Here is an 18807-nt window from a genome sequence, read left to right on the forward strand (position 1 = left end):
CCGACCGAGATGGTGCCCATTATCTCTCACTAGGATGCACAAGGAGCAGCAATAGGTGCGCTCCCATTGCTGTATCCCAGCTCCTGCCAACCTAGTAGTTCGAAAGCATGCCAGTGCAAGTCAATAAATAGGTACTGCTGCAGTGGGAAGGTAAATGGCATTTCCTCTGGCTTCTGTCACAGTGTCTTGCTGCTTCAGTAGCAGTTTAGTCATGTTGGCCACATGACACAGAAAACTGTCTGTGGACAAACTCCGGCTCCCTCATCCTGAAAAGCAAGATGAGCGCCACACCCCATAGTCAAATTCTACTGGACCTAACCGTCCAGGAGTCCTTTACCTTTATATTGAGGAAACCTATACTGCATAGATATCGTCAGTGCAAGGTGATGGGTTTAAGAGATGACTTTATAAATAATGGCCCATTTAACCTGGCATATTAAACCATACTTAAAACAACCTGTGATTTAGTGTGAATGAGCAGCATGCTGGTGCGCACTTCTCAAAAGTTTGCACTTCACTCCTTCCCTGTTCCTGCTGCATCGGGGAGGAACCAGACTAGGGATATTCTGATTTGTCATTATGTACAAACCTGGGCTTATGACTTGTTTTTTTGGTTTCTGCTTGTGGCTTGTATGGAGAAAAACAAACCATGAGCCCAGGTTTGCATGCAATAACATCCTGCGTGACATGGGAGAAGTGAGACATGGTATTTTGAGCAGTGTGCACCAACACACGAAGGGGGGTTGGGGGGGGGTTGTGTGGACAAAAGGCTCATGTATATCCAGACTTAATAAACTTAAGATCATCTGAACAACAGCCATACTGGTTACTTGCAGAAAGAGGTGCATCACACTCTTGAATGATATGAGCTTGACCTGTAAATATTTATGCCAACATACTGTAGCAAGCAACATTTTTCTGAGTATAATTATTGTAAGTGTACATTAGTGAAAAGGCTTTTAAAACCCATTTAACTCTAATTTTCTTGTTATCCTAATTATTCCTAGGGTTCTGATTAGTTAGGGATGTTTTAGTGTGGGATGTCTTTACTGCTGCTTTCAAATTCATGAGATTTGAGTTATGTTCTTATCCTGTTGTCTTATAGGTAAGTTGCTTTGATCACTTTCTCCTCCATTAATATACAGCTTTCCTTAGTAGACGAGCCACATTTTTGAACAGAGATCTTTAATTCAAGCAGCATCTCTTCGCAGAGTTTTAAAGATGTTTTACTAGTACTGCAACTGCTACTGATTACTTATATGCAACCCAGTGACAACTTTTTTTAAGGATGAGGAATTGAGGCAGAAGCTGATAGAATCACTTTTGATTTGCACAGGCTAATAGAGGCCAATCTGTTCTCTCCGTGTTGTGCACATTCTTATAATCAAATTTTCTGCCATAGTGATAGATGTGAGCTTGTGCATGCCTATCTGGTGTACAGTGTGCCACAGACACATTAGAATATCAGTGGTACAGCAGTGAGGAAAGCATTGCCATGAACACTGAAACAAATACTGGCTTTCAGGCTTCATGAAGTGATAAACACTGCTGTCCTTCCAGCTGGTGCAAATATTAGTTCTGTAAGTAAAGGTAAATTAAGTGTGCTGTAGATTTAGCAATCTTGTTTCGAATTCACAGCTCCTGAAAGACCAAGCTAAGCAATATATAGGGGAAACGAAACATTGGCTTCCTACATTTTAAATGTAGATGCTAGAAAGTTGTGCAGATACCCCTTAAGTGTGTATTTTTTATTTATTTATTTATTTTTCAGTTTTAAATTTAACAATAATAATCTTTACCTTTACCTTTAATCTTCCTTTAGATTTGTATCCTTCATTTCGACTTCCCTCTACTCCTTCTCTGGTTACACAGAGAAACCGTTTAATTAAACTGCACCTCCCCCCTTGACATCTTTTTTTTATTATAATTCTATCTACTCCCCCCCAAAAAAATCACCTTTTAACTGCTTGGTTTTATATTAATCCTGCTAATGCGTTTAATTGTTTACAATAGTTCTTTAAATCAATGAAACTTGCCCATTCTTCAATGTCTGGAGAAATCTGGACATATGGCAACCCATATCAGAAGTGATGTTTTTGGCAATTTTGGGGGGAGGAGCTCTAAAACTTCTTTTTGTGATTTTGCAAAATAAAACTCTCAGCAGGTTTGGCCAAACCTGAATACATGGCTTGAATACAACTTGAATACATGGCTACTGTATTTTAGAGACCAGGGGCTTATGCACAGTCTTCAAGTAATCATCATTTTAATGGCTGACATTCTAACATCCATTAAATTTATTTTATGGATGGCTGTTACATGATGTATAATGGATGTTTGTTTGTTCTGAAGTCTGACCTTGTCTATAAATACCAGTAAAAAGATTTAAACCCTTCAACACAAATGATATACTCAACACCATTTTATTGTGCGTGTACGAAGCTTATTAGAGGATTAATTGGAACCATTAACATTCATTTTCCTTCTGATGGAAGTTTGCAGCCAGATAACTTTACTGTCATATGTTAATAACACTGAACTTTACTTATGTGAATCTGTCAATTTTCTAATAAGATAGGAGATGGAGATATTTCATCTGGTTTCATTTAGATGCCTGGGAGAAATGTTTAGAAACCAAAATATTCCTAGAAGCCAACAAAAAATGTCTAGGTGTTTGGGCAATTAGATCTCTTGAATTTTTCTAGCCCTGGGGGCTATTTCTTGTGGAAGAAAAGGGGGTGGGGAGTATTTTACCATTGGATCAAATAATAATTGAATGTTCTGTTTGTGTCAAGCAAATAATATATGTAGCTGCATGAACTCTTTTGGTTCAACACACTTTGCTCTAACACAAGGCCAAACAGATCTCATTCTCACCACACCTTTAGGTTGCCCAGGTCTGTGAAGGCTGTTGGGAATTAACCAGCTGTGAAGAGTAAAATTGACTGTCATATTGACTTTTCTAAACTTGGGTGGCTTTTACAGCCTCCTTCTTACACCTCTCCTCAACTTTTGAAATAAAATGATGTGGTTTAAGCTTAATACACAACCGAGGAGCAAGTGAACTAATAAGCAGATTTATCCCAGAAATCAGAACAGAAACGTGACTGGACTAAAAAGGCAGACGAAAGGACATTCTAACCAATACTGACTTGGCACAGATATTGAATTGCCAGATGGACTTCGCTTTCAAATGTTGATTCTCAGCTGGCATAGACGGTTGGCAACATGCATCCAAGTTGGCCAGTCCAAACAAGACACATACCTCTATTAGGAAAACTTAGGTATAGGCTTTTTAAATACATGGTAATCGATAGCAGAAGGCAAGCTGGGGCAACAGCACTCACCTGACCTCCAGTCAGTTGCGTCATTGCTGCTTACTACTGCAAAAACATTGTGATGACCTCCCCTTCTACCTCCCGGTAAGCAGCAACAGTGAAAGGATGGGAGGTAAGGTGAGCACTTCTGCCACACTTCTGAGGATAGTATTACAGTCCACGTGTGACAGAAGAGCTACCTCTACAACTAGCCTGGGAAACCTGTGGGCCTTAGATGTTGCTGGAATACATACAACTTCCTTAATCCCTGACCTTTGGCCAAGCTGGCTAGGGCTGATGGGAACTGGAGCCCAACATCATCTAGATGACTGCAGGTTAGCACTCCTTCTCCAGAATTTGTTCGAAGTTGTAATTAAAAGCTGATTTGTAGAAAGGGTTCAGTGCTGAATGTGATCCAGGGAAGGAAGTTCCATTAGCCATGTTGGCCAGGGGAACACCTGATGGAACTCAAAGCGAAACACATGGCGGCAGGGCAGGAGCTATAGAAGAATGGACTCAGAACCTGCTTGCCCATGTGCAAGTTCTCTAATAATTAAGTAACTGCCCTGCAAATTTTTGGGAATCTTCTGCTTTTGATTATGGCCTTTGTTTCCACACTACTCCTATAAAATTTAAAGAGCAAACACCCAAAGCGACAAAACATTTGCGAATGGAGTTCAGTATTATATGAAGAGTTGTTTTTTAAAAAATTGCAATGTCTTTTTCTAATATTACCTCAAAATAGATTTGTAGCAGTAGGAACTGGTGGTGTAATTTTATGGGACAAAAATGTATAGTCGCACAATTTTCGGTTGCATTGAGGTATGTTCTTGATAGCATCTAGGGTAAAGAAAACCCCAAAACATCCTAATTCATTTATTGAGCTCCACAAGAGAGAGAGGGGGAGAGAAAAAGAGGTAACTGCATTTGCAAACACTGATTCCTGAGATGGATGGATGATGGATGATCTTGGGAAACAGGAATGAGCAGCTGATGTACGTATAAGGAGAATGCTTTTTCCAAAACCTCTACGGTTGACACCGTTCAGCAGCCTATGACTTAGCCTGCACAGAGGTGAACAAGTGAAGGCTATTCAGCCCTTGCTTATTATTTCAAAGTATGACCCTTGTTTAAGGAACTGTTTGCCAACTTGGCCTGTGAACCTTTTGCACAGAGGCTGCCATATTTCTTCCCTTGTAAAACACCTCACTCCAGTGATGATGGTGGTGAATCATAAACTGCTTTCAAGCCATAAAAACTTGATTGTGTACCTTGGCACATTCAGCTATATGCTAAAGTGACATTAATCCTACTAGGCCATATTTTTCGGTAACTAAGCACCCTCAAGCTAACTTTTGAGGAGCCTTTAAGGGGTGGTAAGCAAGTCCTTGCTCATGGATATGTACTGATTTTTCAGATGACTTACTAATAGAAAAAGGGGTTTTGTTTCTTATTTTTAGTTCACTTTAATTCCTTTATTTGCTTTGAGATGTGTGGACCAATATATTTCTTTTATCCTACCCGCAGCACTTATATATATAATTTTAAAATTCTTTTTTTATTATTATTACAGGAGCTCCAGTTTCAAAGGCTCACCAGAGAGCTTGAGGTGGAAAGGCAGATTGTTGCCAGTCAGTTAGAAAGATGCAGGCTTGGAGCAGAATCACCGAGCATTGCAAGCACAAGGTACACATCCTGGAGTCTTTAATTTCCAAACTGTCATTTATCTACTTGTAACAAACATTTATTTCATCGCACTTTGTGCAATCTCAGATTCTCTTTTAAGGTGTGAACATCGTATTTGTCACTGATTGATGTTACAGTTATTTTTGCAAATGGCTACTTGAGATTCTTGGATTTTATCAGTGCTTTTTTTCCCCTTAAAAATGTTTAGGGGTACTCTCATTTTCCTATTCATATTGAAATACTGCCCCTCAATGAGGCCAAACTTAGATTCACAAAATGTTTAGGGGTATGCGATCCGTCCCCCCAGAAAAAAAAGCACAGGATTTTATACTGTAGGACTTTTGGTTGCTTGATTACCCTCCAGATGGTCAACCCAACAAACAATGAATGTATGCCTGGGTGGCTGCAGTTAACCATTTATGGAGAAGTAACTTTCCGCTGTGTGCAGGTTCCCGTTTAGTAAGCTGATCATCAGAATCCTTTTACATGTGAGAATTTTACCATTCTTCTCCTTCCCTAGATTTCTGATTTATAGGATCAGATACACTAGTAAAATACCTTTTGACACTTTTCTGGGTGTCCCTTGGTGAAAAGGACTATGGTACTGGCGCTGTGTTTACACCACAGCAACCTTTCTGTCATCTCACACCTTTCCCTCCTGGTAAGCACCCTGCCCCACTAACAACTATTGCTATTTGCAAATTCCTTACTGCTTTCCTCTGCTTTTCTCCTCCCATCTCCTTTGGAGTAAGGACCCCCAAACTGCAGGCAGTATCCCAGCATGAGCAAGAGGCTTATGAAGTAGAACACTCCTGCCTCAATGACTCCCTGTCCCTTCTCAGATATCTCAGATTTCATTTCACGGATTTCATTTATGTGATCATAGCTTTATGTGGACTGCTGAAAAATAAACGAAAAGGAAGAAAGAGGCAGGAGAGCCTTGCTTGCTAGGCTCTGGAGGTTCTCATGAAATCTCACAGGACCACCGAAGATTTCACAGGAACCTCCCAGAACCTGGTAAGCAGGGCAAGGGCTTAAAATATCTTTCCACCTAGAGTTTTCCCAGCACGAAAATAGCTTTTAGGCCCTCCATCTTGCTTGCTGGGCTCTGTGATGTCACATGACTTTTTGCAAGATCTAGGATGGCAGGGGCAGTTCCAGTTCCGGAAGTTGTTCTGTTTTTGCATGATTTTGCCTTTGCAAGTGATCTTAAGCATTTGCACGTGATCTCGCCTTTGCAAATGATCTTTGCAAGAGATCTTGTGAACTTATGGATTATCTGGCTGAGAAAATTTGAAAAAAGATTGGACTGGATCGACCTCTTTTTTTCATCTAGAAGGCAGTTCAAGTTTTGTTTGGCCTGGAATTAAAATGTGTCAGTTGTTATTCTCCTGGAGAACAGAAGCTGTACAGATGCCTCTTAGACTCCACGTACGTGGAGAAGGGGCAATGCCTTAAAGTGTTCTGTTCTGTTATATCCACAATTTAAATAATAAGCAAAAAGCCAATTTAAGAGTGGTTTGGGAAACACAGCCAGATCGGCGGGGTACAAATATAATAATAATAATAAGAAGAAGAAGAAGAAGTATTATAATTATTTTTTATTTTATTGTTGTTGTTGTTGTTGTTGTTGTTGTTGTTGTTGTTGTTGTTACAAAATGTGTGGCAAATGTGTGAAAAAATAGAGCTAGTTCTCAAAAGCAGTTCTGGATTGCTTAATGAATGGTTGATACAGTATTTTGAAGATGTGCAGGTTCCTTTTCATCCTTGGAAATAATAAATTCCAATGCATGGAAGGTCAATATTGGGTAGCTTAGACAAAGAGAAGGCTTTTTTAGTGGATGTGCTAGTGTTCCTTCTTTGGTATAGCTACTTCTGCTTCAGAGAGGTCCTGCCGGCATTGGTGTTATCTTTCAGGTGTCATATTTTGCCTTCACTACTTGTTTTATTCTGTTGTGTTAAGATCCTTAAAACTGGTGTGTTGGCTTTTTGTTTTTTAATGTGAGCCACCTTGAACAACTTATTTGAGAAGACCAGATAGAAATACGTAGGCAAAATAAAAATAAATAAATAATCAATTATAGAACCATGCTCGGAAGTGCTGGATGGTAATTTCCTCCTGGAGGTCATAGAATCATAGAGTTGGAAGAAACCCTGTGGATCATCTAGTCCACCCCACTTGAAATGCAGCTGTCCCATACCAGGATCAAACCTGCAACCTTGCCTTTATCAGCACCAACCAAGCTATCCACATGCACCTCTACCTTCAGTCGGCCAAAACATGCTTCACAACTAAAGTGTGGAGTTTACACTAGTTCATACTAGCTTCACACCATCACAAGATTACTGCTAATCAAGTCAGAGAGACAAGTCCACAACAAAGTTTTGTGGAGGTTGTCCTATATAAACTGGAGGGAGGGACAGGGGAGGCACAGCAAAATTGGACCTCAAATAGTCAGAACACAACACTACACTGAAGCTAAAATAGATGGAACAAACAAAAACAATGTGGGTTCTCATGAGATAGAACGTATTTATTGCTTTCTTGGTGCTTTCCATGTATTCCTGTTATTCCTATCTGGGATTAGCTTGATAATGCTAGCATTTTAGCTATAATGCAATATTACACTTTATACCTATCAACATTTGCAACAAACAAGTGATACTGATTATTCTTCTTTAATAGGTGGCTGTCCAGATAATTAAGGTAATAGAGGCTTAGGAAAAATCATTAGCAGGAAAATTAAATCAATTTTTCATGCATGTATTTTATGTAACCTGTCAAAAATTCAGAAGCAGCTATTTTTCTAGCCAAGCACCTAGCTACTAATGAGTGGCAAGATTTCCATAATCACTGGAAAGAGTGGCACAATGTAGAGGAGTTTAAAGAAGAAATGAAGGGCTGAAATGTTCAGGTTTAGGTTTGATAACTGAGTGGCTGGCATAGAATGAAAATAGCCCAATGTGCACAAGTCCCTGCCCACTACATATTCCTTTCACTACGCATGTGATCTCATTGATTTCAATCAATGGAGTTACTAAGTGTGCAAGAGATTGAAAAGCATCTTAGAATGATGTCCACACAAACAGGACAGATGATAAATATGCATATACAACACCATATTTTGTTCAGTTGTATTGCATGTGAAATTAGTGGAGATAATGGTGACATTTGGATAATCACTTTGGTGCTTAATAAGCAGAGAAATGAATGAGACTTTTGCCTACACATGCAGTCCCTCCATCCCTCCTTTTCTGTGAGCTGCAGTTATAACAATATGTTTCTAATTGGTTGCAGTTTCCTGCTTCATACAAACTGGGAAACTATGGTTACCAGCTCCAGAATAAGCCAGGATGTCAAATCATGTTCTAAATTTGATTTAATATTAAACCAACTTCAATTAATGGCTTCATATCCTAGCTTGCTCCAGAGCAGATAATTATAGTTTCCTGGTTCAGACAAAAGGCTTCCTGGTTTAATTGCAATTTACATGAATGGTCTATTGGAATGGGCAAAACACTTGTTTATATCTTGACTTATTAAGCCTAAATAATCACCTGAACTGGGTCACTGTCCATTAATTTTTGTCTCCTTGTTAGCATATTTCATGTCTTCTACACCATTTGACGGCATTAATCTGTAAGAGCGTTTGAAAAATCACATGTCGATTTGTGAATATTTTCCTTTAATACAGTAAGTAATGGAAGGAACGGACTGGAGGGAAACCGTTAAGTGAGATGTATCTTGGAAATCTGTCAGCAGCAATTTGGCTCTAAATCTTGTTGGTCAACATTTTCTCCAGGATGAGTGCTTGCTAGGCTGTATACATCTTAATATATTTTTCTAGCTCTGGCGCATCTTTTGGATGGGGGGGGGGGGACTCGCTACCACATAGTTTGAGATTTATATTTGGAGGAAGATGAATAAATAAATAACACGAAGGGTTCTTTTACAATTTCAAATGCATGCTGTGGATTGGACAGTTCATTAAATGTTCTCATCCCCACCAAATCAGTCCTAAACACTTAGAGCGGTTAAATACAAAAAGAAACAGCCTGTCTTGGTTAGAAGCGTATCCGGGGGCCTTCTGGGCCAGATGTCTCCGGAAGCTGGAATCTGCTGGAGCAAATGCCTCCTTAGTTACAATTTGAAGCTAAACACAGCATCACAATGCAATCAAACGGTACGTCTCATAAACTAGCCTGTAGGAGGTACTACTTCACACTGGTGTAGTGAATGGTGACCAAGATGTATAACTTTAAAAGAGGATTGGACAGATGGAGGATAAGGCTATGTTATTCCTCCAGTGTCCAAGGTAGTATGCTGGAAATCACAAGTGCGGGAGCGTTCTGTTGCACTTATTTCCTACAAATTGTGCTACACGCTCTTGGCAAACTGCTTAACTGATTGGATATTCACAACACCTATTCTGTTTGGTAGGCCTCGCTCTCAATGATGTATATAATTTTTTTAAAAATTAAAATTGTGTACCACCCTTCATCCAAAACACAGAAACATTTTAATTACTCCCATGGAACCTATGTTTAAGACATTCAGTGATATGCTTGAAATCCAAAGCAGATTTGATGCACAACTAGCAGGGAACTCATTCTTTGCTACATTGCCTTTTAAATATGTTCAAATGACAGTTAGTTTTCTGGGTGTGAGTAGATGCTGTACAGCAGCCTTCCCCAACCTGGTGACCTCCAGATAGTTTGACCGGCAACTCCCATCATCCCTGACCAAGATGGGTGCAGCTGATGGAGGTTGTAGCAACATCTGAAGAACCACTGATTGAGGAAGGCTGCTCTAAATAGTATCATACAGTGGTAGAAACAACATTTGAGATCGGCTGTGTATAAAGGTAATTAGGTAACACAACAGGTTGCAGTGAAGAACCAGAGAATCCGTATTCTTCTTTGCCAGCTAGCATTAAACATCACTTCTGAAATGTCTCAACTTATGGCTCAGACATTTGACTCATTCTTCCATTACAGTCACTTGAGCCTCTAATTCTCCCCCAATGAATTCAGCAAGTGCTGGCAAGGAAGCAATAGCAGTGTCCAAAGGCACCCTTTGCACCGCATCAGCCACAGGTCTAAATAATTAGGGAGTGTGAGATTGCAGCACTAGTTTTTAAACTCCTATTGTAGCCCTCTTTCAGTCACTAAACATGTTTTTATTTGTAATGCATTTCTAAAATAGATAAAGTCAGGCTTCCTCAAACTCAGCCCTCCAGATGGTTTTGGCCTACAACTCTTGAAGATAGTACAGTAAAGTTACTGTACTTTAACTCTTGAAGATAGTGACCATAGCTATTTGCTGCTGTATGCATCAGGCATACAAAATATGTACAAACAGATACAAAGCAGGTGGCCAGGGACTGTTCTTGTTCATCAGTGCTTATGTTGCATATACACATACTAGGAGTGGGAGAGTCTGAACATAGCAAACTTTTGACTAAAGGCTAGACTTTTGCTTAAAGCCTGAATGCTACCTGTGCTGCAGCCTCTGGGGCTGATAAATAGTAGGCTCGCTTCCAAACACCCTGTTACAGCCAGGTTTGAGCATGATGATTGCTCTTCTTATCACCCAGTTACCCTTTCCTTGAAACTAATATCCAGTGTTGTTCTGTATGTGGATGTTCAATTTTTAGTCCTTTAGTCCCACAAAATGTCTCTAATTCCCCTATGGTCTGTTGCATGCATCAACAAAGGACCGCTCACTCACAAATAGTGAGGTCTGGAAAAACCCTAGGCGGTTTAGGTCTTAGTGAAGTAGTTTATTATGTGTGTGTGTCCCCCACTATTCTCTTCCACCTCTGAGCGTTCCTCAGAGAAGCCCCTTCGTGACCTTTCTTGGACGATGCCATGCTTTATTGAATTCCATCGAGCCCAATGAAGTCATTTCACTTCCCTTTTCTGTCACCCTGTCCTCAGTGCATGCTATCCTTTCCCTGAATTCAAGTCTCCCAGCAACCCCATATTTGTAAAGGAGAAGTTAGATTGGTTTTGGAGCCAGCTTTCAAGCCTTCCATCTCTGAAACTTCTCCATGTTTCATCGATGGTTGGATTGAAATGAAATGTAATGGCCTATATGCTCATTTACACAAAGACACAATAAATGTTCTTAGCTAATATCAGAAAGGGTTGTCTCTTAAGCCAAGTGTGCTGGTCACAGATTGAAATATAAAGTCTTGTATGAAAGCTTATAGGTTTTATTATTATTATTATTATGCTTGCTTTAAAAGAGGAAGAGTACAGTAAACAGCCGGCCAGTTCCAGCCAGTGAATACTGGAGAAGTACATCTCTAGAAGTGCAGTTTATTTGGAGCAGTTCACTGAAGCAGAGCTCTTGAAGCAGCCATTTTTAATTACTTCTACTCATTGCCATTCTGTTCACAAACATTTTATGCCACAAGTCAATTTCCTCTGGGATGTAAAAATCTAAATTGTAATGGTCCCCACCAGCTGGAATTAAAAATGTATATCTAAATCTCCTGTAGAGCATTTATGCTTTAGGTAATTTACCCAGTGTTCCTATTAAACTGAAGCATTCAAGCTGGCTGCAACAAACCTAATACTGTGGCATTATGAAGAATTCAGACTGAATAGCTTCCAAAACTAGTGGGGTAGTTTATTTTGTTATTTGTAGCCGATCATTTCTTGTTCCACACCAATAAAAACAGAACATTATTTTGATTTATATTGGAAGTAAAGAATTCCTGCAGTAGGCCAGTGAAGTGTTAAACTCAATAAATTGAGTACTGTATTTGGAAAGTTCCAAAAACTGAATACCTCAGCTGTCTCTGTGTGTATTGGTTGAAACAGTTCTAGCGAGACATTCAGCATATTAGCTGAATGCTTGACATACCTGAATGTATACCTTAATGTAGTGGGGTTTGATCCAGTGAATATACCCATCATCTGAATATCTTCATCCTGTTGAAAAGCATTTTATTAATGTGTTATGTTATTGGGGAATTGTTGTTGTTTGTTTGTTTGTTTGTTACTGTTATTTATTAAATTTGTATACCACCCTTCATCTCAACATGACAGAGTGGTTCACAACACAAAAATACAAAATGAAAACACAGTCTACAATACAATAAAAAACCAATAACCCTTATGCCCCTAAAACAGATTTAAAAGGCCATAGACAGTTTAATCAGCCAAAGGCCTGGTTATGGACAAATGTTTTTGCCTGGCGCCTAAAGACATGGGGTGAAAAGGCCAAATCATGAAGGCTTTTTAGACAGTCTAATGCATATCACAATATCTAGGTCCTATGCTTCTATAAATCTGCATGAAGAACTTCCCCACACCACAGGGCCTTTATATTGAGCTATGCATCATGGACCAGGGTTGCATAGATTTATTGATTTGAAATGCTTCTAGCCCAGCCTTCATCTACAACGATTCCAGAGCAGTGTGCATATACTAAAATAAAATTTAAAAATATAATGCAATTAAAGCTAGAAATACCATCATTATAAAATAATAATAATAACCTAGATAAACAAAGCAGAACAAATGAAAAAATCTCAAATGTTAAAATGCCTGGGTGAATAAGTAAATTTTGACATAGCACCAAAATGAATATAATGCTTTGCACCAGTTGTACCATTACAGAGAAGGTTGTGCCACCACAGAGGAGGTTGTATCCTTCATTGATGCATAACAAACTTCACCCAGAGACACAGAAAGGTAGTATAGGGCGAGGTGCTCCTTCAAGTATTTGGGTGCCAAGTCATTTAAGGCTTCAAAGGTAAGCTACCAGAAACTTGAATGGACTTGGGAGCAAACAGACTCCTTAGTAAGGAGGAGCATCCTGTACCAGCCCAATGGGGAATCCCCTTAAGGGATCTTAAAGGGCAACACTTTCTGTACAGCAGTCAGGGGCTGATAGCCAAAACTTGTAGCTTGGAGTTGTACTGGATTCAGCATTGTCACTGAATGCTTAGGGGAACTCAGTGGCATGGAGTGCCTTTCAACCAGCTTCAGCAGCTACAACCATTTCTGGACAGAAGTAGTGTTGCCACAGTTATCCGCACTCTAGTAACTTCCCAAAGGGATCGCTGTGGGGCTACACTTGAAGACAACCTGAAAGCTTCAATTAGTGCAAAATGTGGCAGCAGGACATTAAGTGGTATAGTTGGAAGGAATCATAACATCAGTTCTGAAAGATCTACATGGCAGCCCCAAGTGAGTTGGAAGGGTACAGGAGCAGACAGAAATGACAACATACACAAACTGGTGTTGAATTAAGTTAGGCCACAATTTTATTGATCACAGTGCAAAAGGTTTGGCACAGGCATTGGCCATGACTCCACATGATCAACAACCAGCACACCTGCTGGTTGATGACTGTAGTTTGACAGCCGGGGTTGACCATTGTTGAGGTTCACCATGGCGTGAACTGCTTGTGGCAGAGCTTATCCAGTCACTGGTGAGAGGCATTGTGGTTTGATGCCCAAGCATACCTTCCTTTTCACCAGACACATTGAACCATCCAAACGATTCCAGCTCCTCCTTTCCATACAGTGGTACCTCTGGTTATGAACTTAATTCGTTCCGTAGGTCCGTTCTTAACCTGAGGCACCCTTTCGCTAATGGGGCCTCCCGCTGCCGCCACATGATTTCTGTTCTCATCCTGAGGTAAAGTTCTTAACCCGAGGTACTACTTCCGGGTTAGTGGAGTCTGTAACCTGAAGTGTTTGTAACCCAAGGTGTTTGTAACCCAAGGTACCACTGTATTTCTTTTCTGACTGAGTCATTGTTCCGTGGCTACTGAACATGCTCAACCCTCTCTGGGCTGTTTTGGGATTTCCCCCCCTTAGGGATTTTTGGGGCCATTTTTTTATTTCTATTTCTGCAAACCTTTGCCCTCCCCCGCAGGCTGCAGTGCCTTTCTCTTGGTTGTGAATTGTGCCATTTTAGACAGCACTTACCCTTGAACTTTGCAAATAGATGAAGTGATATTCATTCATACTCCATTGTGTAATAACAATAAAAATTACTTTCCCTATCAATTCAGCAATCTAGACACCATGTAAGTGAGTATTAAGGTAATTTCGAAAAGCAGTGTGTATACATCCTTTGGAAATTCTCTTTTTAATATGTCTATTAAAATATTTTTGCCGATTTTCAGAATTAATTGGTTGTGTCTTTAGTATTAAATGGGATATGTTTGGCTAAGAAATTTTGTTCATTTTCTAAAGGTTAATGAGGTGTTCTTTATTATATATGCCTTCCCCACTGTCATTCCAGCCCCGAAGCCTGCCATTGTACTATAATCCATCTAAATGTATTTTAGCATACACATCCCATTTGTTTTATACAGTATTCATTAAGTGACTGTTGCATTTATTACATTTTTATATGAATTACATAAGCTGTTTTTTCCAATCTGTGAGTTTTATGGGGCGGAAGAGGAAGAAAGGGGCAGCTGTTAGCCTTCAAAATAGGCTTGTTTTTATCGTCAGGGACAAGCATCTGATGGGCTGCCTAAGCAAACATTACAGCTTTGGTTTTCAGTTTATGGGTCAGGACCTACAAGGGGTTGTGGCATGACCTAAGATTGTACCATTCCACTAGTTCTGAAGCGGAGTTGGAAAGCGTGTAGTGTGTGGCCCCCCCCCCATGTTGGTAGAATCCAGCTACATTGGTCACAGTCCAACATGGCCAATGATAAGTTCCCCATCCCCTTTTTAAAAGGGTCTTTTTTCAGAGAAGAATGAAGGTGAGGTTAAAGGAGACAACGTGAAAAACAATGAACACATTATTATTATTTTAAATAAAGAGGATCTCATGTTGCAATTGGGGGTGAACTGTGTTCCTGGATTTGAAAATGACTGTTCTATATAGCAAATGAGTCAGCAAATGAAATGACCTGGTCCATCTTCCCTTTGCCTCTGTATTTAACATGGCAACCTTTCAGAAATAAATCTTATAGGAACACTTTTTGTGATGCAACTGCTAGAAATTCTGTCACACTGTGCAATGATAGAAGGTCATGCTTTACTCAGTTAACAAGACCCATCTGGAGTGTAGGTGTTGATGGGCTTAGAGCAGAACTACACAGTTAAAAGAAAAAAAAAATCTTGAATATTCCCACAGTACAAAATCAAAACTAGCAGTCCCATGCTTGCCTACTATATAGGTAATAAACTGATTATTTTCACTTTAGCTGGGCATAGCTTGGGTTGGCTGGCACTCTTGTCTGCTGAATCGGTTAGTAAATATACCAGCGAATAAATGCTTGCACACCTTCTAATACAAACCATGCCAATCCATGCCTGTCGAGTTGCACACAGTCTCAGACCTTTTGATGCATCACTGCCTCCTTATGTGGCAGTCATACTCCATGCACATAATGAGTGAAAAATACTGTTATGACACATGGCAATCAATTTCTGATATCTGGTTGCCTTTCCTTAGTGGTTGGGATACCTGTGGACTTGCTAGTCATAGTGGTAGTAGGAGATGTGCACCTTTCTCCCACCCACCCCCAGTTTATGCTGGAAACATATCACCGTGCATCAAATTTTAAGATACGTCTTCTCTTGTGTAAACAAGATGACACCACTTCAGATATGGCAGTGGTCCTTCTTTCTCACATTCTCCCCCACTCTCATATTTGTGCATATGCAACTTCCCAATTTATTTATAAATGAAGAGCAAGAAAACAGGAAATCTGAGAGGAAGGAGAGGGTGATAAGCCATCAGAGAGACATCTCTGCTGGAAATGTAACAGTTTAGCATAGCTTTGGCCCATTCCTTGCATACCTGAAATCCTTTGGCTGCTCCTTCAGACACCACACATCTTCCTGAATTTGATCCGTAACTATACAGGGTAATTTGTTCAGCACCAATGGCTGTGTTTGAAAGACAAAAGGCCTCAGTTAATGAGAGTTTTTTTTGTTCGTTCGTTTTGGGTGCATGTAATTAAGCTACAGGTGCCACATTTCAGTTAGCAGCTAGTATTGCAATTGTAATAGCATTCTTATTCAGAAATGCATCTTCTCATGAGATCATTAGATCTCTCAGATATTGGTTAAGTCCATCAAAAATATTTGAGTAGGGAGTGATGAAGATTCATATCTATGGGTATTATCGATCTGCTGGAGAGGCTGTGACCATTCTTTCTCGTTAGTTGCCTTGACAATTCCAGAAATGCCCTGGGTGGAAGTGATAATTTAGACTGAAAGTGCTGAAATGCTGTGCCAAAGAATTCTCCCGTAAATGTTACCAAGGCATTTATATCAGGCACAGTTAACTTTTATATTGGAGATTTGCCTCCTAATCTTAATGCAGTTAACAGAAGTGAGCAGAAACTCTCCACATTGCCTTTCATTCTGTTCTTATTAGTGCCTTCCTTGTGGAAAGTTTGGTATTGAATGTATATAAAAGGGGAGCACATTTGTATGGATTTATGCATGAGAAAGTGCGGCACCAAAATATTTTCTTGCACTGACTGCCAGTCTGTAAATAAAGTCAAAATAAATTAAGCGGTTTTCTTTCTAATTTTACTTTGACATGTAAATAGATCTAAACATTTAATGTGATTATTTTCTTCTGTGTATGTTATGTATGTAGTTTGATACATATTGTCATCTGAGCGAAACTGATTTTGAAATTGGATTCTTTAAAAGCATAATTGTAGTAACGAAAGGTTCTAGTATAAAGAGTAAACACATTTACATAAATGAATCACGTTCGTGCAGTGAAAATTTTTATTACATAAATTGTTTTAAATTGTTCAGCATGCCAGAGAGAAGGAATACTGCTTTTTAAATAAAAAATTTTAAAAAAAGCTGATGAAAACTATGGTTGTAATCTGCCTTAAATTGAAACTGAAAGAACTTTAAATGTACTTAACTTTAGAATGATGGTTTATAATTTATTACTGCATTCCTAACACTGTGTTAATTTCACACAAACAATATAAGTGATACAGCTGACGACACACCAGTCCTGTTGTTCTGCACATGTTTGAGTGTGCATCTAGAGCTCTGGGAGAGCAGGTGTCTTCATTTGCTTCACTGGAGATTGCTTCACCATATGCACAATAAGATGCACATGATTTTGTCATCCGCTGTTCTTAATGGAGAATCCCTTTCAACCAAGGTTGCGTCTTCTACATTTCCCTTGATTGCAAAGGGTTGCAGGTTTGAGTGACTGGCTGTGTGGCAGCAGCTCTGTTTCGTATTATGCACCCATGTGGAGAGGCATCCCCCAAAGCCCTGTAAGGTTCAACGTATGCAGGCAATGTAGTGGATAATTTTGGAGATGGAATGGGAGGTCATTGTGGGCCTGTCATACATACATCCAGTCATCTCACTTATTAGTTACTGTGTGTAGGGGGTGTCTCACAATATGACTGAGTGAAAGAGAAGAACTGAATGCAGATATGGGAGGTGCCATTCCCCAGCCGCCCTGAAGCACTTATCAGTGAGCATATACCAAGGACGTAGAAGGGAGAAATTGTACTCTGTTGAACTCTAGTGGAAGCCATCCACCAATACGTTGCTGATTGTGCTATGTGTTTATAAAACAAAAGGGGCGGGGAAAACATTTGAAAGGAATTGAAGATATTGTGTTTCTTTTCTTTTCTATAGCTCTACTGAAAAGTCGTTTCCCTGGAGATCTGCAGGTACAGTTGTCTTGTATGTTTGGTGTACCCTGTACAAATGCTACATATTTCATGAGTTTCCCTTCAAACTTGGCCGTTGTTCCAAAGCAAACTGATCTATGTTGTGCTAAATGCAAAAAAAAAAATAAAAAAAAAATTGCAATGTGTATATATATATATATATATATATATATATATATATATACACATACACATACACACACACACACACACACACACACACACCGGAATTTTTTTTAGAATATAAACTACTTTTAAAAATTCAAAACTACCTTTTGCCAAAAATGGTGTTCTTCTGATATATCTTACAGTGACATACTTGCAAGGCTTACTTTTTCCAGATTTTCTTGCAGTGTATATTCATTAAAGTGATCACAGTCTACCTTATTGTCTTACTCTGTTTCTGATATTTTTTTACTTCTGATGTTTTTCATTTGTCCCTTACTACTTTTTGTTCATTTTTCTTACATTTAATTGGTTTTCCTTGCACTTTTATTATTTCTGTTTTTAGCCACCTTAAACTGTGCAAAGAAATGTAGGACATAAGTGTTTTTGATAAATAAAAACAAGTGCTGTAATAAAACTCTTTGCTAGTATGTGGAAAGGATTTATCTGGCTTCACCAAAACCCTTATACAGTACAATGTTTTCCAGCTAAACAAAATTGTGGTTACTGTAGCACACCTAAGACTTCTGATTGTTTTTCTCCCTTTAAAATAGTCATGTCCTATAAGAAATACCGTAGTTGTTGAAAGACACTTCACAAAAGGTTTTCTATGCAGTGTAGGGGATTGCTGAACTGGAAAACACAAGTGGAAAGTTTACTTACAATGGGTCTTTAAAATTAGTTATATGGTACTTTTATTTGCCAGGCACATTTTGAGCTAATTCACAGGGTGAGCATGCTTTATTTTAAAATGTATTAAATTAAAATGCTCTTCCTTCGTGGATCTAAATGTTATTGGCTCTTCCTCCTTAGTAGCTGGACTTATTAGGTCAAAACTATAATCCTAGTGCACATCTTCAGGATTATTTGACATTGACGTACAACTGAGATGTCCTTAACTTTGCATTCTCCATTCGTTGTAAGGAATATTTGCTGGCTATCTTGCCCCCTTTTCATGTTTTTAAACTCCAAAACTAATTAAAA

At 39.2% G+C, this 18807-nt stretch overlaps 1 protein-coding gene across 9 annotated transcripts in view; it reads left to right on the forward strand.

Annotated features, from left to right (window-relative positions):
• The window catches only part of PKP4 (plakophilin 4), a 93517-nt gene that overhangs the window by 35284 nt on the left and 39426 nt on the right, over positions 1–18807 (forward strand). For all 9 annotated transcript variants that reach the window (XM_053407494.1, XM_053407529.1, XM_053407484.1 and 6 more), the window contains 2 exons: positions 4891–5003; positions 17624–17658. In XM_053407494.1, the coding sequence (XP_053263469.1) occupies positions 4891–5003; positions 17624–17658 (148 nt within the window). The remainder of the gene's footprint in view (positions 1–4890; positions 5004–17623; positions 17659–18807) is intronic.

This window comes from Podarcis raffonei, chromosome 1 (genome assembly GCF_027172205.1).
Source record: "Podarcis raffonei isolate rPodRaf1 chromosome 1, rPodRaf1.pri, whole genome shotgun sequence".
In the NCBI taxonomy this organism is placed as follows: Eukaryota; Metazoa; Chordata; class Lepidosauria; order Squamata; family Lacertidae; genus Podarcis; species Podarcis raffonei.